The sequence below is a fragment of the Danio rerio genome, chromosome 12 (genome assembly GCF_049306965.1).
Source record: "Danio rerio strain Tuebingen ecotype United States chromosome 12, GRCz12tu, whole genome shotgun sequence".
In the NCBI taxonomy this organism is placed as follows: Eukaryota; Metazoa; Chordata; class Actinopteri; order Cypriniformes; family Danionidae; genus Danio; species Danio rerio.
This window is the reverse complement of record NC_133187.1, coordinates 21,050,610-21,075,907: the sequence shown is the minus strand read 5'-3', so window position 1 is coordinate 21,075,907 and position 25,298 is coordinate 21,050,610. Positions and strand designations below refer to the sequence as shown.

At 33.5% G+C, this 25,298-nt stretch overlaps 3 protein-coding genes, 1 long non-coding RNA gene and 2 other non-coding genes across 7 annotated transcripts in view; all 6 read right to left on the bottom strand.

Annotated features, from left to right (window-relative positions):
- The window catches only part of snx29 (sorting nexin 29), a 247,162-nt gene extending 245,764 nt beyond the window's left edge, over nt 1-1,398 (bottom strand). For both annotated transcript variants that reach the window (XR_012387966.1, XM_688793.10), the window contains exon 1: nt 1,064-1,398. Coding sequence is in view for 1 of the 2 variants with exons in the window: in XM_688793.10 (XP_693885.4) it covers nt 1,064-1,070 (7 nt within the window). In the remaining variant the exon portion in view is untranslated. The remainder of the gene's footprint in view (nt 1-1,063) is intronic.
- A 1,807-nt stretch (nt 1,399-3,205) lies between these two features.
- tnfrsf17 (TNF receptor superfamily member 17) lies at nt 3,206-5,085 on the bottom strand. Its single transcript, XM_068219305.2, has 3 exons — nt 4,880-5,085; nt 4,193-4,336; nt 3,206-3,429 (listed from the first exon to the last, which is right to left on the bottom strand). Exons 1-3 carry the CDS (start codon nt 5,031-5,033, stop codon nt 3,206-3,208), a joined length of 522 nt encoding a protein of 173 aa, XP_068075406.2. The 5' UTR covers nt 5,034-5,085.
- An 867-nt stretch (nt 5,086-5,952) lies between these two features.
- Nucleotides 5,953-9,336, bottom strand: LOC141376791 (uncharacterized). Its single transcript, XR_012387967.1, has 3 exons — nt 8,711-9,336; nt 7,360-8,657; nt 5,953-7,226 (listed from the first exon to the last, which is right to left on the bottom strand). It is a non-coding gene; the product is annotated as an uncharacterized lncRNA (long non-coding RNA).
- Nucleotides 9,337-15,839: 6,503 nt separating this feature from the next.
- Nucleotides 15,840-25,236, bottom strand: rsl1d1 (ribosomal L1 domain containing 1). The gene is given in 9 exon segments (NM_001326710.1): nt 15,840-16,139; nt 19,893-20,036; nt 20,129-20,254; nt 21,410-21,503; nt 21,758-21,859; nt 24,080-24,228; nt 24,471-24,609; nt 24,681-24,820; nt 25,153-25,236. Coding segments are annotated over 9 exon segments (1,122 nt in total). The 5' UTR covers nt 25,228-25,236; the 3' UTR covers nt 15,840-15,986.
- Nucleotides 21,587-21,717, bottom strand: LOC137490709 (small nucleolar RNA SNORA55). Its single transcript, XR_011010622.1, has one exon. It is a non-coding gene; the product is annotated as a small nucleolar RNA SNORA55 (small nucleolar RNA).
- LOC137490708 (small nucleolar RNA SNORA55) lies at nt 24,311-24,440 on the bottom strand. The gene has a single exon (XR_011010621.2). It is a non-coding gene; the product is annotated as a small nucleolar RNA SNORA55 (small nucleolar RNA).
- Nucleotides 25,237-25,298: the final 62 nt, after the last annotated feature.

The window sequence follows — 25,298 nt, the reverse complement described above, 5'->3', positions numbered from 1 at the left end:
TAAAGCCAAAATAAAAGAAATAAGACTTTTACCAGTTAAAAAAAGAAATAATGTGAAAATGTCTTTACTCTGCTAAACATCACTTGAGAATATTTTTATTTGGATTACTTATTTTGCTTTTAACAGTTTATATAAGAGATGAACCAACATTTCGGTGAATATTAGGTAACTGTTTAAAAACCATGACAATGACCAAAAACCGTTTTCATGGTATACCGCGGTTCGGAAAAGTCAAGTCAAGTTTTATAACTGCCAAAATTTTCTGTAATATCATTCCTAAGGTATGTGTAATATTTTTTATTTACATTTTAGTTCTAAGTTTGTAAGGACAAAGTATCATTAGTATAAATGATATCCAAAGATGCCCTTTTAAATTGTAAAGAAATCTGTGTTTTTGAAACTAATAAAGACAGAAGTCAATGATTTATTTTGAATTTTTTTACCTGAAATGTTTACTGCTCCAAAAAAAAAATTTAATCTTTCAAAAAATAAAATATATTGTGTTGAAAGTGGGGAAATTGTTTTGTTCCTTTACCATACATTTAAAAATAATATATTTTAGAGCAGTAAGCACAATACCATGAAACCGTAAAACCGTGATATTTTTATCCAAGGTTATCATACCGTCTGAATCTTATACCGGCCCATGCCTAGTTTTCTTTTATATATATTTTTGTGTAATTAATTCTCATTATTTTAAAAATATTATACAAGGCATGGCAGAACCACCAGACTATGTACAAACAGAAGCACAACACTGACACACATTTGACAGGAGCTGTCAAAACCACTGACAAAGAAATTAGTGGGAAGTGACGTTTTTAAGTACGAATGTACCTTTATAACCCCATTTTAACAAATTATATCAAGTTTAACTGTACCTATATCACCCCATTTAAATAGCTAGATCCCTTAGTTCTCAAAAGAGAATGACAATTTACAGGATTTAATATTCAGACTTCAGTGGCAAATATGTTACTGCATATTCTGCTTTAGAAACAGTACTAACAGGCAAATGTGTTTTAACAAATAACGTATCCTTTACCTCACATCTGCAACTTACCGTTCATTCTGAAAATCCAGATTAAGCTTTTTAGTAAGCGACATGAATCGCAGTGGTGTCGGTCCCCAAAAAATGTCAGATTAATCCCAAGAGGTGTTTAACATTGTCTGTATTTTAAGTCTCTCCATAGTTTCCTTTGCAGAGCAGTTAATCGTTACTGAACAACCGAGGCCTAGCTCAGACAACACTGACACTTTTCTGAAGCCGTTTAATGCATCAGAACTATCAAAAAGATGTTTTATGACGCAACCCAAGGCTTTACTGATAATCATAAGTGAACTGTCACTAAAGTGCTAAACTCTGTATCGTTTTGCTAACCAGAGCTCGCTAATGCCACTGCACGGCGTTCGTGTCAGTCACATGACAGTACTCTTGTGTCACGTGACAGCAACATTGTCACATGGTTTAAACACACAGCTAATTTTATAATTAATAGTACACGTTTTTAAAAATTGCATTATTTCGATCATTTAAACCTGTTTTCGACTCAAGTTACTTCGGTCGCTGTTAACATTGAGTAAGATTTAAAATGATTATTCACTCATACATTTATCTGCCTCGTGACGTTGCAAAACCAGTTTTTTTTCTCTTCAGTGAAACACAAAATGAAATGTTTGACAGAATTTTAGAAACTGCAACTCATATTGTATGTTTTTCCCATTCAGTGAAACGTAAAGGTGACTGAGACTCCCAGAGAGCATAACAGGTCATTTCAGAGGAAAATATTGATCCAAAGTTTGGAAAAAGACAGTGAGTAATTGACAGAAGTTTATTTTTTAAGCATGTATTGCATAAATATTACGCATTCGTACATTTATTGAAGTGTCTTATATAATAAGATTATTCTATTTTATACAATGTTTATAAGTTGGCCTAGCACTTAAGTAAGCATAGGCTACCTCATTTTTACCGACATTTCATTAATTAAAAATGTATAAGAGCAATACTCAGATATGGGATGTTTGGACAAAGTATGTTGAAAATAGTTTCTAACAGTTTCAAATACCAATAACACAGTTCTTATATATGAATTGCTGATGTTTAGTAAGAATGCATATTGAGGTAAATGGTTTTATATTCACACATTCGGACTTCCTCAATAACATAATTTCAGAAAAGTATTATTTACAAATTCTAAATAGTGAAATCATATTAGCAGTCAATGACTATTAAAGTACTTCATTATTTAAAGTAAATAAAATATAATGTTGTTTTGAAGTCATATTTACATGTGATTTCCAGACCGAATATTCAAAATGCCATGGTAAACAATATAGGAAGTATGTAACAAGTTTTCACTGAAGGAATGTCCGAATATAAAACCACGTTACCTCAATGTAATACATATCGTGCCACTATTAAGTACAATATATTGTGATAATGAACATGCATTATATTGTTGTTGTGGGCATTATAATATACAGTGAATTCACTGCTTAAATTTTTAGAATGACTTTTGAAAATATTCAGATTCAGTACTTCATTATAGCTCTAGCTAGCCTATGCTGAAGACTTAATAGATTGGTAATTTCCAAACAAACCTTTTCAAATGTTAATCTAGCCTACATCTTGCTAAGAAAATTCTATGATTTTTTATAGGCCTATTGTTTGTTAACATTTTATAGGCTCTGGTTGTTAACGTTAATATGTTAAACTAAAATGTCACTGAAAATGAGCATCAACTTAGGTGATGATGATTTTCATATTTAATAATTTGTTAAAATAATTTCAGTAATTGTTTTATTTTATAAAGTTATTATTATACAATCATGTTAAGTTGTAAGTTTTTTAAGTCAACCATGGTTTTAATATAGTAAAAGTGTAATAACCATGTGTTTAGCCTGTCATTTGTATAACTACTAGTTTTACTACAAATACTGTGGTTAAACTATGGTCAGCATAGCAGCAACTACAATAGATTGTCATTTCGTTGTTGTAACTAAAATATTCTTTTTTTTTCTTCTTTTTTGTAGTAAAACCCGTGGTAAATGTTCATGTCTTTAAATTCCAGTCATACAATACCAATTGCAATTCAATTTCAGATTAAAATGGCAGTCATATTCCGTTAGCATAGATTAATGGTGAAGTAACATCACTGTCGACCAGATAATAAGAAATAAAATGTTTTCAGAGTCTGCTGATTTATGTAAGCTCCATGGTTTCTCCTCCATAAATGACAGGATTACAGTGGTAAGATTGTACTGTTTTTGCTGTAACAAGCAGTGTGGTTCCTTCCTCGGTGGAGGGAAGAGGCAGGTTAGAGTTGTAGTGATGTTGATTCAGTCCGTCCTGGAAATCAGTTGTAGTTCTATCCTTATCTTCAGATTGCTCAGTGACATCCGAGTTCTTCTGTTCTTCACAAAGCACTGTGTGATTTGATTTACAAATCATTTAAATTGAAAATTATCTAGACTACATATTATATATATATTTTGGCAAAAACATGAAACTATAAGCAATTTTGACTTAAGGCAAGACACTCCAGGTGTATAAAAAATAACTAATACTTGTTGTTGTTGTTGTTGTTGTTTTGTATTACAAGACATTTTTTGATTAAATGTTGCTAATTTAAACACATTTCCAGTTCAGAAAGCCAAACAGTGAATGATGTCAGGTAAATTGTTTCATTTAATTATTGTTATTTTATTTGTTTATTACATATTAGTATCAAAGTTTTTTTCAGATGGAATTTTTTTCACTCCATAATTCAGAAAACACTGTGAACACTGACTTTACCAAAGAAAATTGACATAATCAGGCTAATTGATCAAGTATTTAATCCAAACAAATCCTGCTTAAAAAATGTAAGAATATGGGTTTGAAAAAAAAGTTTCTAAAGTAGGGATTCATGACTGCATTTTATGAGGTATTTTTGAAAAAAAAAAAGTCATTTTGTAATTGACATTTACAGACACAAATTGATAAAATGCAACAAGTGAAGCACTTAAAAGTTTTCTTTGTTTTTTTTTTTTTTGTTGTTTGTTTGTTTCATTAAACTAAAAAAAGCACTTTTTAAAAATCTAAAACCCAAAATGTGAAAATTGACAGTTGACCTATAGTGTCTTGCCTTGTGAGACAAAAGTCTCTGTTATTTTCTCAACATATAAAAAAGTGTTTTTCACCATATACCTTTGTTCATGATGATGGGCTTACAGTTTTTTCTCTGTATCACTCGCAGAATAATAGTCAGTGCCATGAAAGCTCCCAGGAACACAAAAAACACGATCAAAATAAAACGCATATTTTGATTCTTTTCAACTTCATTTTCCGGTACTGAAACAAAACGAAGGCATCGAATGAGACAAATCATGCAACAAATATTCTGGACTTTGTGATACAATTCTGTTAAAAGAGTTTAAGACGTTCTGTTTTCTCTCAAGATAAAACCAATGAAGTTTCACAGAAGTGTACATAAAGTTAATTATGAATATAATATAATATAATATAATATAATATAATATAATATAATATAATATAATATAACATAATATAATATAGGCTTACATAAAACAACTTGCATAACTTTCTAAAGTGATGTGAACTTGCACTCAAAAAAATTACGTTTGCTGTTTGTTTCTTGAGATATTTTGGGGGACAACTTAATTGTTTTGTGTTCAATTCACCAAAATTTGTAAAAACTATTAAGTTAACTTAATTCCTTCATGTTGTCCCAACACAAATCAATTTTGCAGAACCCAGCATTTTTTACAGCGTATAGCATTACTATAATGTGCTTGTTTAACTTATTAATTAAATCTAAAATTAATTTAATCTTATTATCAAAAGATTTGAACCAGATATAAAGCCAGTACTTACTTGAGGAGCAAAACGTTTTGCAAATATTTGGTGGGGAGTTGCATCTAATGGAGCAGTGCTGACACTCCTCGAGAAGTCCATCGTAATAATGATTCTTTGAACATTTCCCCTCAACATAAAAAGTCATGTATAGCAGCAAAATAAAGAGAAGCATCTTCTGCTGAGGTGTTGGGAGTCACTCAACTTGTGCAGCGGTTTACATTTTATTAAGCCAGTATGTAAATCTGCTTTAAGAAGGGGATGTCCCTCAGTATCTGTACTTTCAGTCAGTTGAACTTTTAGTCACATTTTTTAATAATAAAAAACTGCTCTTTTTGTTTAGCTAAAAATAACTATTCATATAAGCTTATTCATATTAAAAGGGACATTGTGTTTTAAAATAAAGCTGTTTGAATATTGTTTAAAAAAAAATCAAGCAATGATTTCTAGATATAGCTTTCTATACGGTAGCAAAAATAGCAATAACAAAGTGTATTTGATCAAGTATATATATGTCCTTTTGCATCTTCTTGTTAAAAATCTATTCTCACTAATCTAATGTCACCACTTTCCACAAAAAATCTTATTTTTAAAGGTGCCGTTGACTTAAAATTTTCACCAGATGTTGGTAACAACCAAAGAAATCCATATATGCAAAGAAAACTGTATTGATAAGTTTACAAACCAATCATAAACAACCCTCTGCCCTTCCACAAATTAATATTAGCTGCTTCAGTTCAACATCTACATTGCCACAATGTTGAAAATGAATCCAGAGAAAACATTTCAGCAAGACAGTGATCCAAAACACAGCCAAGGAAAATCTCAGCTGATTTCAGATAAAGTAAATCTATCTGTAGCATGGCCCATTTAATCACCTGACTTAAAGCTAATATAAAATACAAATTAAAGATCAGATTCGATAGATGAAACCCACAAACAATCAATATCTTTACACTGTTGAAAAATTCACACCCGAGTAATTAGAGTCACTTAATTCTCCATATAAAAGTGAATAGTATGAATGAATTGTAATCTTGTACTTTTTAAAGTGAAAAAAAAAACAGACTTAAAACTATACCAGGACAAACAAATCAATTTAAAAAAATTATTTATTTAGCAAAAGTCTGTATATATGAGACAAATTAGCTCTTTAGCACTGCTTATAAGATACAAAGAGATAATAGTAAAATATCACAATACACAACCAGCAGGAGGAAGAAAAATCATGTACATTAATTACACACACACACACACACACACACACACACACACACACACACACACACACACACACACACACGGGTAATTTACAAATAGGCAATAAAATAAGATTTATTTTTATTTTTATTTTTTAATTTTATTTAATTTTAAATTAAAGAAAAAAATGCTTTTTTACTGTAAAAATGTCTATGGTGTGATATAAAAAATAATAAAAACAATACTATACAAATAGTCTGAGAGTGATTTTATCTTTCTTGTTGAACACTTATCTTCATACAGTGCTGTCTACTTTATTTGAAATATAATTTTGAAATATAATATTAAATGAAAATTGTATCTTCTCCATGACTTGTTGGACATGTTTCAATAAATAGGAGATTCACACCAAAAGACAATAAAACTTCATTTTACAGTGGTTTCAAAACAAGTTAAATATGTACAAATTCTGAAACAAAAACTCAACATGTGATCGTCAAGGGCTTCACTCACATGATCTGGTCCTTTTCAGAGGAATTGCAGATTTAAAAGGAGCATTTAATGTTGCATGGTTTTCAGTGAAAAAATGTTTTTCAGAAATACATTGATGGAAAAATATTGTCATTTATGAAAATAGTTCCTTGTAAAATTTGACCTGAGGAATTTATTGATGACTTTACAATTTTCTTTTTCATTTATAAGAATTGTAATGTATGTTTGGGACAGCCACTTACACTATAGGACAGTTTTGACAATTGTAGAAAAAATGTAATAACAGCAGATTTTATAGCGAGATCCTTCTTAGAAAGAAATGTTTAACCATTTACTGGATTTTAAATGGTGAAAATACTAATTATTTTCTTTTTTTTTGTCATGTGTGACAGTGAAAATGCAACATTGTCAACAACCCATATAGCAAATAATATTGCATTATACAAACATATTGTGGTCATGTAAATAAGCAGATTATAGATAAACATATCCACTAATGATCCTGTAGATATATGAATCAAGTGAACAGGCGGCACAGATGTGAAGAGTAGGGTCTCCATGCAAAGCACTGTGGGAATTCAGATGCAAATCAGAGCCTGACATTCAATGTCGAGCAAAGTTTGCAAAAGATAAGTCTTATTTGATTCTCTGTCCTGGCCAATAGGAGTCCAGGAATCTGTAAATAATTGACAAAGCCACAGGTTACATGATTATTAAAATAAAGCTTAACCACCAAGCTTTAAGCACCAATCAAAGAGTTTCCATTGTGTTATCAAACTATTGTTTTCAAAGTGTATTATGTGTGTTACCTGTATGTTATATCACTAAAGGATCACGGTTGAGCTGGTTGGTGGTTTCAGGTTGTTGTGAACTGAGATAAGAGCTCATGGCAATGGTGACAGGTAGATCTGCTCTAGCCATGCGGTTTGAGCCTTCAGCTTGATTGTTGATTCGTCCATTTCTCCTGAACGAGTTCCTCAATCCATTGGAAAGACTGCTGGAGACTTTACGCATGACGCCCGAAATTCCTTTGGCATTGCGTTTGTACTGAACAATGTCGTCCTCCAGCTCTTCAGGAGGCACTTCAATGTTCCCCGTGTACCAAAACACCCACCAGATCAAGCTCAAGAAAATGATCACGGCTCCGGCATAAATTAAAAAGTCATGGAAAAAGATGTCCCAGAACACCCCAGCTAAGAGGACAAACAGTCCAAAAATGTCATGAAAAACAGCAAACCAGAATGCACATTTACAGCGTCCAACTCCAGGATATTTTTTCTCCATAGCTGAAAAGTTATTATATTGGTGTCCTTTTTTGAATTGAAGTATTGAACTACACTGCAGCCCGTCTGTTCAGATGCATCATGAAGAGAGTACAGTTCTGAAAGTACACACTGCGGGAAACATGACGTACACTTTACAGGTGATGTTCAAAGTACACTTAAGTGAATAAACCTTGAGGTTCAGCTGTAAAGTAATGCTTTTATCAGAATATTTTATCAGGATCACAAACCTGAAGATAAATAGCCATTTAAACACACAACAAGAGTCAAAACAATAACGATCATACAGCAGTGGCCAAAAGTGATGTCTGCCATTGAGAAACTTATCTCTTCTATTTTTTTTTTTTTTTTTACTGCATAGTTGTGCATGGAGAGTGTATTTTTTATGTGCATGCATTTGAGATAGCACAAGGAAAGATAATCAATGAGGAATGTGCAAATGAATGACTGCTAATTAAATAATATGTATTTTGATAATTAACCATCCGCACACTTTACTTGTTATTTACAGGTGCGTCATTTTATCAAACACAATTTTCCTCAGTAAGAGGAAGTCTACCTTGATCAGGATCTATACAAGCTTTTGAGGCAGTGCCCACTGCAGAAATATTTAGTGAACAAATTTATAGATCTGTTTGCTTCTCACTTTTCGGTCTCTACTGCACACCTTAAAGATTCTTGGGAGAGGAAATTAGGAATTGACATTTCATCCTTGGTAGAAGGGACTGAGTCGTGTTCATTCTTGCTCTATAAGTTTAGGACTACAGCTCATACAATTTGAAGTGATGCATAAATTACACTATACTAAAGCCAAACTTAATGAGCTGTTTCCTTCTATCTCTCTTTTGTGTGATAAATGCAAAGGCACAGTCGGGACCTATGGTCATATATTCTGGTCCTGTGCAGAAGTATCTGAATTTTGGAAAAGTGTCTTCGGACTTTACTCCCAGGCTTTTAAAATGGACTGTAAAATTGATGTGGAAATAGCACTGTTTGGATGTTCAGACCAGGCTCTAACTTGGCCTAAACATCAACAACTCTCCCTTATGTTTGGCATGGTGCTGGCCAAGAGAGTGATTCTGATGGAGTGGAAATCCATGACATCTTCGAATATATATATATATATTTTTTAAAATGATTAGCTGAAATGGTTTTTGCCCTCAGGTTGGAAAGGTTACATTTCTCTAGATTTGGCAAACAGAAGTTAGGGCCCCTTCCTTTGATATATAGGTTAATAATGTTTCTGTAATAAATTTTTTTGTAATATTTTTTTTTTCTTCTCTCTCCTTCCTTTTTACATGTCATTCTATTTTGTTTCTTATTCCATGTCTGGCTGAGATTTTTAATTTTATTTTATAATGCTTTATAATTGTTGCATTGTTTGCTAGTGTTTTGGTGCAAGTTAATTTGTATCAGGTAATAAGACCGAGATAATTTTGATAACATACATGGTGTTATGCTTTTTACAAAATCTTCTGTAAATAAAGAAAGAAACATTAAACCATCCGTAGAACTTCGATATTGATGACATTTCAATAGGAATTTATTTAAAATGCCAAATAAATTCAAGTGTGGTCAATGTTAGAATGACCTCAATCATGCGTTCAAATTCATTTATGTGGTAAATAAAAACGGTTTCATTTTATTCAGTTTCATTTCACATTTTCATCAAACTCATTTCACTTTATTTCATTTGACTTTGCTGGCATGATTCAATTTGATAAAACTCAGACTCAGAAGAGTTTGAAGGAATTTGATGAATTTGTATTTCAAAGAAAATCAAAATGGTGGACAGGATGTTTGACAAATTGTGGCGAAAGATTTTTGACACACATTCTCATCATGATCCAAGGAATCTAACAACAACAGGCAATCTCAACTGGTAAAACTAATTAGTATTATCTACTGATATTTTACTATAATTTTGAACTAGTGCTGGCTCAAAACATTTCAAACACCTTGCGTCTTTAGGGCATTATGCCAAAGTCAGATAAAAAGTTTAGCAAGAATACACCAATGCATTCTTAAAAGAGATAGCAGAAAATGTAATCTCATTCAACAAGGCAGTGGTTGGAAAATTGGATAACTTAAGCAGATCTGAATCTAAAGAGCAGTATTGAGATGTAAATCAAACTGTTTAGAATTAACATTGTAAATAGAGGATTTGCAGTGAAACTGTGCAAGCAGCCTCAGGTCATGGTTTAATAACACACACCAAGTCTGAATATGCTGAAGCATGGCAGAGAGATGCACAGCATTGCATTCAAAAGGTTCATCCTTATGCCATAATCCCTTCAAAGCAATCACTGTGGAAGGTAAACTCTTCAAATGTTTCCAAACTCAGTCCTGGAGTGCCGGTGTCTTGCATATTTTATCTCCAACCCCAATTGAACACACCTGAAGCAGATAATCTAACTCTTTCTAGGTATACTAGAAACTTCCAGGGAACATGTTGAAGGAAGTTGGAGCTAAACTATGCAGGACACCGGCCCTCCAGGACCGAGTTTGGACACCCCTGTATTAGGGCATGAAGATGAGCCCTTCCAAATGGAAAACAGTGTATCCCTCTGAAATGCAGTGCAACACAAATCAACTTTCCAGAGCAAAGGATCATGGTGGCCTTGCTTCGTTCAATTTTCATCAGATGTAACCTTCAAAATCATTTATTCCAAAGGCCCCTTCAAATTGTCCAGTCTTAAGTACTTCTCTTTGGAATGATACTTCAATGCGGCAGCCATGATTGTTTCAACTCTACTTCAGAAGGCAATATATTTCATTTAGAACACACAGAAAGCCTCAACTTGATGTGAACCAATCAACTTGAATTCTGCTACGTTTCTTCAGTATGTCTAGAAGGTTATCTTGTTTAACATTTGTGAGAATTGGACCAACAGTCATGGAAGAATTCAAAATAGTTTGTTTTTGAAGAATCTAATACAATTGCTTAGTGTCAGTTAAGAAAGAAATAATCTTGCTTCCCCTTATGGTTCAGAAGTTTTTAGCATACATTTGACTTGTTGGCAATGCAAGCATTTCTATAAGCTGCCTGCCTCACTCCTGACTCCTAACAAGACTTTACTCACTTGACTCATAACAAGGAGGGACCACTGAAATGTTATAAGAGGATTAGACTGTTGTCACATTTTATTTCCTGCAAGCTTTTTGTTTTTCATGCTTGCTTTCTGTACAGTAAAATAGACTCTCCTATGCCTTTTGTTCTTATCTTAACCAGGTTTCACAGTGTCTTCCCAAATAATTAATCCAATATTAAAAACAATTATTGTGCTAATGACATCACTTTTTGTCCACTATTATACAATAACCAGCACAACTTTTGAACACCATGAAAGTTTAGAAACTTCATCAGGGGGTCAATGTGACGCCGAAAATAAATGTTATTCTTGAGCAGTGGTTTTTCAGCCAGGTAAAACTCAAACTTCAAAAAAAGGCAGTATTCAGATTTGTCATTATATACATGATGGCACATCAGAAATATTTGGAGGCTTCAAATATCGTCTTTGCGCAAGTGTTCAAAAGGTTATTCTATTCTAGATTGTTTGCCTTTTATGCCTCACATTTTGTTTTATGATCATGGTCCAGACCACACCAAGGACAGCAAACATCATCCCAATTGACACACACAAAGGGCCCATCTCATCATTCACAGGAATTATGTCTCTAGACTTACCATTCAAAAACCCCCTAGAGCTGAGGATGATAAACAAACCAGCTGTTAATGCTAGTCCACTGACGATCAAGATAAAGATGGGTTTGTTGTAGTAAATCCAACAACTGGGGTCTCTAGGTAAAGGGTCCCGAACTGGAGTTGAAACCGGCTGTAGAGTTATGTCTTCATTCATTTCACACTGAGCCACAGAAGTCATCCTGGCAAGAATGCTAACAGATAAAGATTCACACAAAAAAAATACCGAAATGAATGGAAAGAAATGCATTTTTCTCTCACCTTTATATAATTTCTAAACTCACATGAAGAAACAACGAAAGACACTCATTCATTCATTCATTCTCTTTTCGGCTTTGTCCGTTTAATTATCTGGGGTCGCCACAGCAGAATGAACAGCCCAAAGGAAGACAAGTATTGTTAAATGTATGACCAACGTCCATTTATTTAAATATTTTCTGACTTTTCATCTCACAAGGAAATGTAACTACTCCGTATAGTTCAGTCTTATAAAAAAGTATGATTTTAAAAAGGTGGTGTGGCACAAAACCCTGCCCCTAAAGCTAAAAATCATTAAGGGATGAGCAATTCCTTCTAAATTGTATGAATGAAATCCTACAAATTCTTATGAATTAACCACTAAATCAAAAAGTAACGAATTGCCCTGAGAGTGTGTTGGACTTTTCACTGAAGTTAGGGGGTGTTGACATCTGAGTTATTGAGTTGGACTGCATTTAACCCAGATTGTGAATCTTTAAATTGGAAACAAGATTTGAACAGTGGATTTGGAGAGGAAACATCATACTATTGTCACCTCCAATGGACTTTATGATTTATCAGACCCTATCAGAATGACCTTGACAGTTACTTGAAAGTTAGAGATGGCTTGTTACCAATGCTGTTTAAGCAGTTTATTAGTATGTAGACAGAACACACATTGTTTTTCAAAGTGAACACACTGGGCAGATGTGCATGACCATTAGGTTTAAACTTAGGGGTTCTCAAATTGTGAAGAATCAGTTAATAATGATGTACTTCTCCAAGTAAAGTCATGACATAATGATACATTAACAGCTCATGAGATCATGTTGGTCAAGTTGCACTTTAAATGAATATTCTCTCTCATAGAGCACGTTACATTTAGCTTAAAGTGTTTATTATTACATTATCAAACATGAATTAACAAGTAATTAAGTAGTCGTTATTCACACAAGACTCATGGGTAACACTTTATAATAACACTATAAATCATTTATTAAGCATTAGCAAATAGTGAATTCATTATCTGTTAAGCATTAACTCTACATTAATAAGCAGTTTATAACTGCAGCTACAAATGCTCTATTCTAGATTTACAAACATATTTAAAATGTGCTTAATAATTGTACTTTTATACTTTGTTGATGATTTATTTTTCATTATTAAATTAAGTATTGCATTATTTACAAACCATTTGTATTTAAGAGTAGCTGAGGGTTTTTAGAATCATTCTAAATGAGTCAGTAAATGAATAATAAACTATTGAAATCAACGTTTATATGTCTTATTATTCGCATTTATTAATGGTTACTATGTATGTTAATAAATGCTTTATTAACTCAACTTCATCTTGTGACCTAATCTAAAGTGAGGACTATCTATGCTTTATAAATCCCTTATAAATGACATAAAGGCTCAGTTAAATTCTAAACAGGAAAAATGACATTATTCATTCCTATTCAATTAAAGATACATAAATAAAACTGTACTTCAAATGAAAAATACATCTTTGCAACCTTATCTAAAAAAATCACTATAGAGTTTAAACATTGCATCTTTCTATATTGTTAAATTATTATATTGTTGTTTTATCCAGTCCAATGTGTATTTTGACACACCTGTTATTTGGCAATGTTTAAACTTTACAGTAATTTTACTTCTTAGAAAAGATTGTAAAGATTATTGTTCATTTGATCCTGAGCCTTTCATTGTCATTTATAAGGGATTTATAAAGCATAAACAGTCCTCACTTTATATTAGGTCACAAAACTGCAAGAAGTTAAGTTAATAAAGCATTTATTCATATATTGGTTAACTATTAGTATGCCTGAATAATAAGATATATAAATGTTTATTTTTATGGTTCATTAATCATCTACCAACTTATTTTGAATGATCCTAAAAACCCTCAACTACTCTTAAATACAAATGGTTTGTAAATAATTTGATAATTTAGTAATGAAAAATAAATCATTAACAAAGTATGAAAATACAATTATTATTAAGCACATTATATAGGTGCTCATAAGTCAAGAATAGAGCATTTGTAGCTGCAGTTATAAACGGTTTACTAAAGCTTATTAATGTAAAGTTAATGCTTAACAGATAGTGAATTCACTATTTGCTAATGCCTAATAAATGATTTATAGTGTGTAGTTATTAAAAAGTGTTACCGACTCATGTTAAAGTTTAAGTTATTTTTTTGATTAGAAGCTAAAGCGTTACAGATTTTAATACATTTTAAAATAGCGGATGGTTATAATTTAATTACAATATTTACTAACGCAATCATAAAAGAAAACAAAAAACTATCCTTTAAATTATATGAACGCACACTAAAGAACTCTAGGATCCATTCATCAAATTACATAAAACTAATGGGACAGTCAAACCACCAAAAATCAGATCAGAGAAATACTGGACAGATGCGCATCACATGCAAAAACGATAACACTTTACAATAACAGTACATGAATAATGATGTATTAATATGTAAACTAAAAATTACTTTATTATGAATTAATGATGAGTTAAGGTATGCACAAATCATTAATTGACTTTAACTACAACATGATTCACATGAGTTATGTGTGAATGACGCTACCGTATTACTTGTTAGTACATGATTGTTTGTTAATTGATGTATTATTTACCGCATTAGTTTATGCTTAATTTAACCATGATGAACTCATGATATGTTAATGTATAATTATGTTGTGACTTTACTTGGAGGGGCACATCATCATTAACCCATTCTTAACAACTCAAACTCATTATGCACGTCCAACTAGTAGGTTTACACTGAATAAAATAGAAAAGTGTTCAGTCAACATCAACATCTACAGCAGTTCATAGTGATTTGCCCCTCCAAGTAAAGTCATGACATAACTATATTAAGAGACATGTTGGTTACATTTAGCTTAAACCTAAATGTTCATACATTAATTAACAACATGTAGACCTACTAACAAGTAATAAGTTAGTAGTTATTTACACGAACTCATGTGACTCATGTTTTAGTTAGTTAATTAAGGATTAGTGCATTCCTTAACTCATCATTAATTCATAATCGTGTACATATTAACACATCATTATTCATGTACTGTTATTGTAAAGTGTTACAGCAAATACTATAAGCCCATGAGCGAGTTTTGAAGGACAAAAGCGGATAAGGTACTTTACAACTCAAACTGCCTGCACTATAGGAGTATATGAGATCATTACATAGATTGTAAAGGAGATGCACACTGTATAGACTCGTGTTAAAGTCTTGATTGAAAAAACTTTAACATCGGCTGTTTAAAAAAAAATGGATTGGGTCATTGAAAACATGCGATCAAATGTATTGTTATTAGATATTGTAACACCTATAACAACCACTTTGTTCCCTTTTCCCTTCCTGATAAACAGGTAACATACTGAACAATACATCAATTAGTGTTGGGACAACAAGAAGGAATTGAGCTAACTTATTACTTTTTATAAATTAAGGTGGATTGAGCATGAAACAATTAACTTGCCCCCAAAATGAACCAAGACTTTTCAGCTTATATTAAATAAGTTTAAAAGGTTGAGTGTAAGACCTGTATGTTTAACAATTTAACAACCTAAACACTGTTCCAAAGACTAATTAGCATTAAAAATCAGTTTTCTACTTGCCTTTGGTTTCAGAGATCATCTGTATTCTTCTCCTTTGATCAATTCAAATAGCACATCACAGAAATCATTAAAACAGCCAAACAGTAATCTTCTCTCAGAAGACGATTATAAACATCTCGTGCAAAACAGGATCTTTCAAACAATCTTGAAAAAAAATATCATTGTGCCTAGATCACCAATGCAGACCCAAATGGAAGAACTCAAGGCAAAGTCATGCAATACACACCATAGTGAGCAGGATCAGCAGCACAAACAGAAGAGCAGCTGGTCCAACACACTCTCTAGCTCAACAAATACATGTAATATAATATGTCTACAGCACAGACACTACAACTGTAAACACAACACTGTATCATGAACACTGATCAACCCAAACAGACCCACTCTAAATGAATCACAAAAAACCTCAGATTTTGAATTCTTTTAATTGACTGTTAATCACCAGAACAAAAGGTTTACAGGAACCTTGTGACAACTGTGAGATACGAAATATTGTTCAATAATACATTTATGTAAATGGTTAACAGCGGGAAAGCTGCATGATAATTGCATTTCAGGTTTTATTTGTTTTTAGCTTCTTTTTTTCCAGACCACGTTCTGTGCGTTTGGGTGTTTTCTTGACAAGTTTTTTGTCCTTTACAGATTTCTTCACACTGTTGCCAGCAGCAGGCTTGGGCACTTTTTTCAGTCCTTTTTTAGATAGGCCCTGTAAAAAAAAAAAAAAAAAAAAAAAAAACACAAAATTAATAAATCACATCAAAAAAATTTTTAAAAATTTTTAAAAAAGACATGGTTAACCCATATAGTTATAGTCCGAGTGAGAATTACATTGGCGATCAGGTGGGTTGACTATATCAGATTGATTTATTTATATGACATCAAATTTATTAATAAGACTTATTTAAGTCTTCAGTGTTTTGTGGCATGATGTATTCTGACATACAGATTATTTCAGATTACTGTAGCTCAAACTATGCGTCGCTCTAGATCTGCTGGTTTAGATTGTTAAATGATTCTTGCAAGGACTGATTGTTGCAATTAGGCATGAACCCCTATAATGGATCATATGTGGCCAAATGGAGATTTGTATTATCTAGTTTTAATTATTATTATTTCAGATACAAATTAGGGAAAACTATTTTTCACTATTTAGAGGCTGACCCACTCATACGTCTTGTTTCAGTGTTTCTGCAGGTTTCACCAAGTTAAAATTTAAGACACTTTTAAGACTATTATGAATATAATTTTAGACTTGAACGGGGCTAAGGATTTTTTTCTGAACATCCCAGTTAGAAAAGATTTTCACTAGCTCTATCAAAAAATGATAATTAAATACATTTAATAATTCAATAATATTAATTTTGTTTGAATATTTTTTTAATTGATTTTCAAATATATCCATTAACAAACCCCATAACCCTTACCAATAACAGAACAAAACAGCTGTCAATTACTTTAGTCTAAGATAATAATAATAATAATAATAATAATAATAATAATAATAATAATAATAATAATAATAGCAAAAAGTTACTATAAGGGAAGTAATTAAATGTTTTTTTTTTTTTTTTTTTTAAATATTAAAAGTTTAGAGATGGATTGTTGATGATTGTATGGGGGGTGTTCATGGCCAGATTGGGCAGCTTTATATGAACAAGGAAAAAATTAAGACCTATTATAAAAAATATTTAAGATCTACAACACAATAATTCAGTAGATTTAAGACTTTAAGGCCTAAAATTTAGCTTTGAGATTCAAGACATTAAGACTTTGAGATCCCGCACATACCCTATGTTTAGAATTCAGGGGGATCAAGTGTTAATTATGGCTCATTTCTACTGACTGGTACAGTACGGTACGGTTCGGGTCGGTACGGGTCACCTTTATCAGGCTTGCGTTTCCACTACCAAGGGTACCCTTTTGGTGAGCGTGGTGTATGACAAAGTTTCAGTCGACATCATTTTCGCTCGAGAAAATGTCTACAATAAAGCTGCACAGGTCGTTCACATATCATATGAACAGCACTTCTCACAAAACAGATGCTTTACACATAAATACTTGTGTATAAATGTTTATTACTAACTTTTCTATAAACAGGAGTTGATTATAACTGCAGATCAATGACAGTGCGAAATACCTACTGTAACATCTATAATTATATTAAATAAATAAATAAATAAATAAATAAATAAATGAACATATATGAACACATACAGACCTTTACAGTCTCCGATATGTTACCAACTACATAAGAACTACTCAAAGCAGTCATTTCGTCGTTAATTAGGTTCAAAACAATACAAAGTATAGCCTACAGTCAGTGAAAACCTCTCATCTGTGTCTGTAATCTTCAGCAGCACATGAAGCCTCTGTTAGAGAGTCATTCCATCATTCCCAGTTCATATTAGTCCAAAAGGTGATAATAAAGATTAAAACAAGGCAGTTTGTTCACGTTTGCGGAAGAAATAACATGTTCCTTGGCTTAGCCTTTTTTCCCGCGCTCCACTCTCGCGTTTGTCCTTTTCTTTCTGAATGTGTCACTCTCGCGTTTGCCAGCTTATCACAGGATCGGGTTTCCAAAGCTTGTCAATAATCAAGTGCATGTTATTATCATCAGATCAAGAAGTTTGTTATTTCAGATAGAGACGCGCAGCGAGCGCAAGAAAGAAAGCGAAACCAATCGGGCTTCAGACTGGCTCTGGCTAGTAGTTAAAAACTACGCGGCACAGGGTGAATCTGCTCTCCTTCATGGCTTTGTGGCTGTTTATCATGACAACGACATGGTTTGTTTGCAGGATCGACCATGGCTGCATATGTATTTATAATTCCGCTGTAATCTCTCGCTGTGTATTTCAAACATGGCGGGTCCTTTGTTTACATTCTGGCTTGATGAGTCTACGAATGACGTATCTCTATAAACCAATAGCGTTCAGCTTCGCCTGTAGCTCCACCTTTTGGGACCTTTCGAAAGGGTCCCGAAAAAGTGGTATGGTTTGGTACGGTACGCCTTTTGACAGTGGAAACGGCCATAAAAGCGTACCAAACCAAACCGTACCACTCAGTGGAAACGGGCCATTAGAGTAGGTCAATCCCCCCTCAACACCCCTGGAATTTGCACCTTGGTATAACCATCTTATTCTTTTAATCATCTTATTCTCCGCTTGTTTCAATCTTGTGAGTTTCCTTATTCAGTTAAACCCAAAAGGAAGAGATTTAAAAAAAAAGCAGCCATCGACTTTTATAGTAGAAACTAAAAATACTATGGAAGTCAATGGCTGCCAGTTTTCAACATTCTTCAGAATATCTTGATTTGCTTTCAACAGTGGAAAGAAATGCAAAATAGTTAAGGACCTTTTTTTGTATGGGGTGAGATACTTTGTCCCCGATGAACTATTACTTTAACGTCATGTTTCCACTGGTACATATGGAGCGCGATGGAGTATTTTCAGTTCATTCATATTAAAGTTGACTGTAATCGCCCATGCAATGCTTAATGGGATTGAAAGAGGCAGGACAATGCACATTGAGTAGCCCAATGCATTAGAAAGGTTTCCTGACTTGATGCAAAATGTTAAAAGGCAACCAATCGCAGTAAAAGTAGCCAAGGCAAGAAGTCGACAAAGGGTGTAAATTTGCTCAACATTGGTGGGGACATACATCCCTAGTGCACATGTGATGAACATCCCTTTCGCACTTTCAAAACAAGAATGAAGTACTAAATATTAAATTAACACTTAATAATACAATTAACACTTACGTCTCATGCTGCAAAAGTACATTTACATGATTTTATTGCAGTCAGGCTTTGAGGAAGTATGAATGTCGAAGATTTACTGAGGTATGTGACGCAATGTAACTTTTATCTGGATTATTGTTTTTCATAATCATGGAGGCCAAAATTGAAACCGAATTTCGATTAATTGCACAGCCTTGGTTAATAGTATTACAGTGAACTTGACTTTGTGCACGTGTAGGTTACTAGGAGTTAACGGAGCATTATTTTATTCTGAAGTCGATTAAATTATTGGTAGGGACACGTCCCCTCCGTCTATGCCAATTCTACAGGCTTGCATCAACATATGTTTCAGAGTGTTTGCAGAACTGGATTACTGTGCTAAAATCACTAACACAAAGGCTATTATTAGAATGTATTCTTTCCCACATTTTTAGTTTGGTTGAAACAGGTATGCTCAGCTGTAAATCTGACACGGCCCAGAGTGGTGGCATTGCAGCGTTGCCAACCGCTCTACGGGTTTTGTGGCAGAATACATCTCAATTGTCAACATCCAGTAAAAAATGTAAGCGAGGTATATATAAAAAAAAAGTGGCAAGGTTCTTAAAAGAATTGCACCAAATGTTCTTTTAGTCAAACCTGCCAATTGTGAACGCATGCGAACACAATGCAGCGTCAATATTGTGTTTATAGGCACTCTCCCTCCTAAGCTGTGCAGACACTGACCTCCCGTTTTGTCTTTTTCTTTGGCGTCTCGATTGGCACCAGCTGTGGTATTTCCTCTTCGCTGTCTTTCTCTTCCTCAGTCTCTTTAGTTACTGGTTTGGGCGCTTCTGTATTTTCAGTTTTTCTCTTCCTCTTTTGCGCTCCCTAAATAATTAAATAGCAAAAGTAATCACTTAATTTGACAAAAACAAATCTTTTTTGGCCTCATCAGTTTTGTCTTTCTTCAGCAAGCTCACCTTTGTTAAACGGGCTTTCTTCTGGGCCTCCTCCACCAACGCGAGATGACTCAGATCAGAGGTGTAGATGGGTAGCGCTACTGATGTCTGACTCTTCAAATGGATGATTTTTATGTTTTTTCCTGTCTGAGAAGGAACAGATTAAAGGTTGATTAAAAGGTCAAATTAAGCCACAAGAAGACACCAATTTATAAATAAAACGCTAACCAATGGAAAAAAATGTGCACAAAACATATTGATGTAATTAAAATGTATCTTATTACAATTTACATCTGAAATCAATTGGTAGAATCAACCAGAATTTTTTAAAACATCTTTTACATTCAACAGAAGAAACCAATTCAAAGGTTTAAAACCACATGAAGGTGAGTAAACTGAGGTTTTTTTATCTTTGAGTGATCTGTCCCTTAAACCAAAAATGCTAAATATGTGGTGCGATTTCAGATTCAACCCAAGTGCTTGTTTTTATAAATAGATCAATGATTTAAGGACCGTTTAATTCAGAAACAAAACATTTCAATGTTGTACTGAAACTCACAAACGGTCTGCTCAGGCTTTGTCTGGAACAATTTACATTGGCCAAAAAAAACAAAAAGAAAATACAGTGTCTTAAATACAACTTTATTATTAACTTAATGTTTGTTAAGTTGTTTTATATGAACCAATACATTACATGTTCATCAGAGTTCTAATATTTAATAAAATGTGAAAATATTTAAATAAATCATCTTATAAAAAAAAGAGCTACAAAACATCTGCAAAAGAAATATTTGTGCTTTAAGTATAGAAAAATCAGAGCTATATTCACAAAGGCTCCGTGGTGCAGTGAATGCTTTTAAGCTTTACACCTTTAAGTTTGTTTCTTAAGTGACTGTCATTACACCAGTGCCCACATCGTTTAAACAAAAATCTAAATTTACATTATTTTATAGGTATTTAGTAGTGCTAGATACAAATTATGTATCGGTGCACTTTATTATTTTGTAAAAATGAATTTGCCCTTATAATCTTTTATCAAATACCACAATAACCATGCCTCTCCCCTCAAAATGACTATTTTGCTCCTTTCTGATCACTGGAATGCCTTTTGGAGGGGCTATCATCCTTAATTTTGTTAACAACGGCCATATTCCAGTGATCTAATCTCTTCCCAAAGAACAAAATCATTAAATTTTTGTTTTTAATTCTAGGAATTTTTTTTTATCAGATTTACACCACAATGAGGGTGTAAAAATTGCTTTAACCACAGATGATGTATCTCTCAGAACCCTTTTTACTCACTGATGCTAACTTTGCTGAAATAGTGGAAACGGCTGAGATCACATTCTCAACAATCTGATCTGCTGTCATTTCTGAATGTGCCACACGTGCCATGCTGCAAATAATAGAAAAAACAAACAAACAAACTAATCAGTCAAACACATAAAAACATTTAAAAGTAAAAACAAATGACAATTCTCATGTATCATAGTTTGTAGAGACAAGTTCCAACAGAAGAGGAGACTCATCTGGATACACTATGAGTTACTATTGCACAGTTTTAACCCATATCCAGCTGTGAAGAAGCAGGAAATGGTTTGCTGTAGTGCTTCTGCCTACTAGAACACAGAAAATAAGCAATGATCATACCAGCAAGGGCCTTTAGTTGAGATGGTGAGAGTTGTGCCCTGAATGAGGCGCTCCATGTCTCTGGCCAGATGTTTACTCTCTAAATCCACTGACAAAGGAGCCCTGAGAAAGAGAAAACATTTCAAACTCTCTCCCTCTTTGCTTTCACCTGGTATTACCATGTGTTTTCAACGATGTGATCACAAGTGGAAGAGATTTTATTATAAGAGACTTATTACAGATTTGTTTTATACATTACATGTATATATATATTCTACATATAAAGCAGAAAACGGTTTTATTAAAAGCAAAGAGACCCATTATGGATAGCCGTTTCATTATGTAATAGTGCCATGAAAGACCACTGATGATCACCTACTTCTATTTTATACTTGTAATGTAGTAGTTTACTGTCAGTGACTTTTCTTGTACGCTTACATATGGTTGAAACACAGTAACGCATAATAAAATATTTTACCAAATTCCATCAATAAAACAGTGTTCATTTATTGAATCTGACTTTAAATAAAACACAAAGTGTGTCAATTTCACATAGTTAGCTACTATTCCATTTAGTTATTTTACTGCTGCAGTTTAATTATGTTGGACTTTCAATGGTAAAGATGCAGTAGTAAACATTTTTGTTGTGCTGGTTAAAAGTCTCTTCACATTCCAATAGTAATGATTAAAGTAATTAATCTAAATGTATTTATATGTATTTTTATATTCTGGGTAAAACAAAAGACTAAAACAAATGTTCATCCAATTAAATGTTGTCGGGCTGACATCTCCCATAATTCTGATTAGTAGCTCAAAATATCTGTCAACAAATGTAGATTTGGACTTCTGCGCATCCGTTCACGCAGATCTGCCATTAGCAAATGCATGCCGACAAGCACACTGCACATTCACACCATCCATTCACAGTAAAATCAAATGCTGAATTAAAACTTTTTAAAATCCTGAATCAATATTGGAGTTACTTTTGCACGCTGGAGGAAGGACGACACCATGGCTGAAGTATTTCTGTTAGACAAGTAATGGTATGTTTTAAACTCTTTGAGACCCTTAAAGCTGATGTAGATTGTATTGTTGTGAATGGGTTATATGCACAGAAATGTTGTTCAGCCACCGAAAAGTAACACTGAAAGATTGATGTGACTATTTTCAGTTTCTTCAGGGCCTTTTACAGCATCAATTATGTAGATTTTTATTTCGTTTAACAACAAAACATCAGTAAACAGCTCTATTCCGCCTAGCCTGCTTTACTGAGGTCAAGTTGGTTTTATATTCACATTGGATCATTTTTAAATGACAGCCCTCCTATACAGTTTACTATGCTACTCTGAATATTCGCTCTGAAATAGCACGCAAGTGTGGATTCACACAGGGCTTTAGCGTCAACGCTTGACAGAGGGCGTGTCTGAAGTTGGGGCTGACGCGATCGTTACAGCCAATGAAATAATGGAATGGGGCGTTAGTAATGTGAAATTCCTGCACGCCACCGGCCAACCACTAACTTCATTTCTAACTGGTGAATGACGAACTATTGGGTTGTCTGCTGTCATGTCGCGGTACGCGTGTTCACAATTTCAGGAGACGTGGCTTTGAAACACAGTCCCTCCTCTGCCCTCCAAAGATAATATTCTAACCGGTTAGCATCTTGGCAGATCACCTAGTGCACCTTTAATAACAAAACATTTTAGTGTTCAATTACTCAATAGTAGATTGTGTATTTATTACGTAAATAATATATATAAGCATAGTGTCTCTCGTGATCAAACTGTAAATTGAGACAGACGTTTTAAAAAGAAAATAAAGAATTATTACTTATTTTCATAGTACAGGGGGTAATTATTTACAAGCCTTGAGTGCTCGATTCACATCACAATGTGTGTGTGTGTGTGTGTGTGTCTATACGTATATAGCTCATGATCTCTAACACAACACCTACAGTTATTATTTCCAATACACAATTTTCTACAGTCTCAACATTCTGACCATGCAAAAACATCAAGCAAAAACTGCCCACTTTCAGATTGCTGTAAAGGGGTCTTGACAATGAAATCATTTCAGATTTTTAGAAAGCACACACAATAACTTCAGTAGGCAAAGTAAAAAAAATAATTGAAACACAAAAAAAACTTAGAACATGCATTTGTACATCGTTCAACATCCCTTTGTACTTCATAGCATTTTAGCCCATGCAAAATTGAAATTCTACAGCCCGATTGTAAAACTAAGCATTTAAGTAACTTATGGCAAAATTTAAATTGTAACCGTATCATTCTAATAACATAAAACAAAAATTGCTTTGAAGCATTCTTACTTAAATAAACTTACTTTTTCCTTTCATAGAAATGTTTCCCAATTTGGGAAGGTAACCTGAACCGAATGCGTGCGTCTGACAGGAACAAATCAAAGTTGCCAAGCAATTTTCTCTTTGCTTCAAATGGTTTATACTCGGTCCTCAACGCCTTGAAGGGAATCACCTAATAACAGAAAATATAATATTAATATTAAAACATTTAGATGATCTTCAATGTCATAAAATGCACATGCTCGGAAAGTTTAGCTTGTTTCAAAGTTTGTAGAGACAAGCGCCAATAGAAGAGGAGACTTGTCTGGATACACTCTGAGGTACTTTAGCACTTTTAAACCCGCGCCCAGCACTGACACAGAAGGACAGGGTTTGCAGAAGTGCAGATAAATGTTGTAAAGTACGATGAAATACCTCTGTGATATTTTTGACCCCTCTCTCTGTGAGTAACTTCTTGTAGAATCTCTCTGTCTGTTCTGCAGTCATGTTGGGTTCATCTCTGGTGAAAAGACACACGTCTCCAGATTCTGTCCTCAGTCCATGAGATAACGGACTGTGGGGTAAAACACAGTTTGTAAAACCAAAAACAGAATCTCTAAATTGATTTGCCACTGAAATACTCACATGCGAATGGTTTGCTCCTTTTTAGGAATCTTCCATAAGGTAAAAAGTAGAGAGATGGGCTGACCGTCATTCTGGAAGAGTTTCTGGGACGATGTGCTGTTTTTTATAAACGCTTGTAATGCCTGTGCTGCTTTTTTCACCTGTGATACACATTAGTAACGAAATTAAAAGATTTTGATCAGTTGTAACAGTTAGACAGCGGCTTTAAACAACGTAACTACTGCACACAAACTTAAAATAAGTCATCATGGCCAACATACTACCTGTGATTTTTGTGATAACGTTAGCGTTTAACTATTATTAGAGACTTTGGATTCAGTTGCTTCGCTAGCTAAAGTTAGCCGACTTGCAGCTTTGCTTAATACGAGTTCTTAAAAGGTGGCGATCAAATCACAAACATACAGATATTAATACCGTTACCATTATTAAACTAAAAAATATGCTGGAAAACGCTTAAATACTGTTCATTTACCTGAGACTGATCGATAGTCAACTCATCTCGTGGGGTCTCCATGCTGCACGTGTGGCGAAAGAGCAAAACGCGCATGCGCAGATCTAAGGTAAACGTCACATAGACTTTTATTTTGAAACAGAATTAGGAAACGAGATGCTTTTTCT

Bases quoted from the DNA above. Each gene is read 5' to 3' on its own strand.
- tnfrsf17 (XM_068219305.2), bottom strand. From the start codon at position 5,033: ATGCTTCTCTTTATTTTGCTGCTATACATGACTTTTTATGTTGAGGGG. The intron at 4,337-4,879 runs GTAAGTACTGGC...GTTTTGTTTCAG, and splicing joins CAAAACGTTTTGCTCCTCAA to TACCGGAAAATGAAGTTGAA. The intron at 3,430-4,192 runs GTATATGGTGAA...CAAATCACACAG, and splicing joins GCCCATCATCATGAACAAAG to TGCTTTGTGAAGAACAGAAG.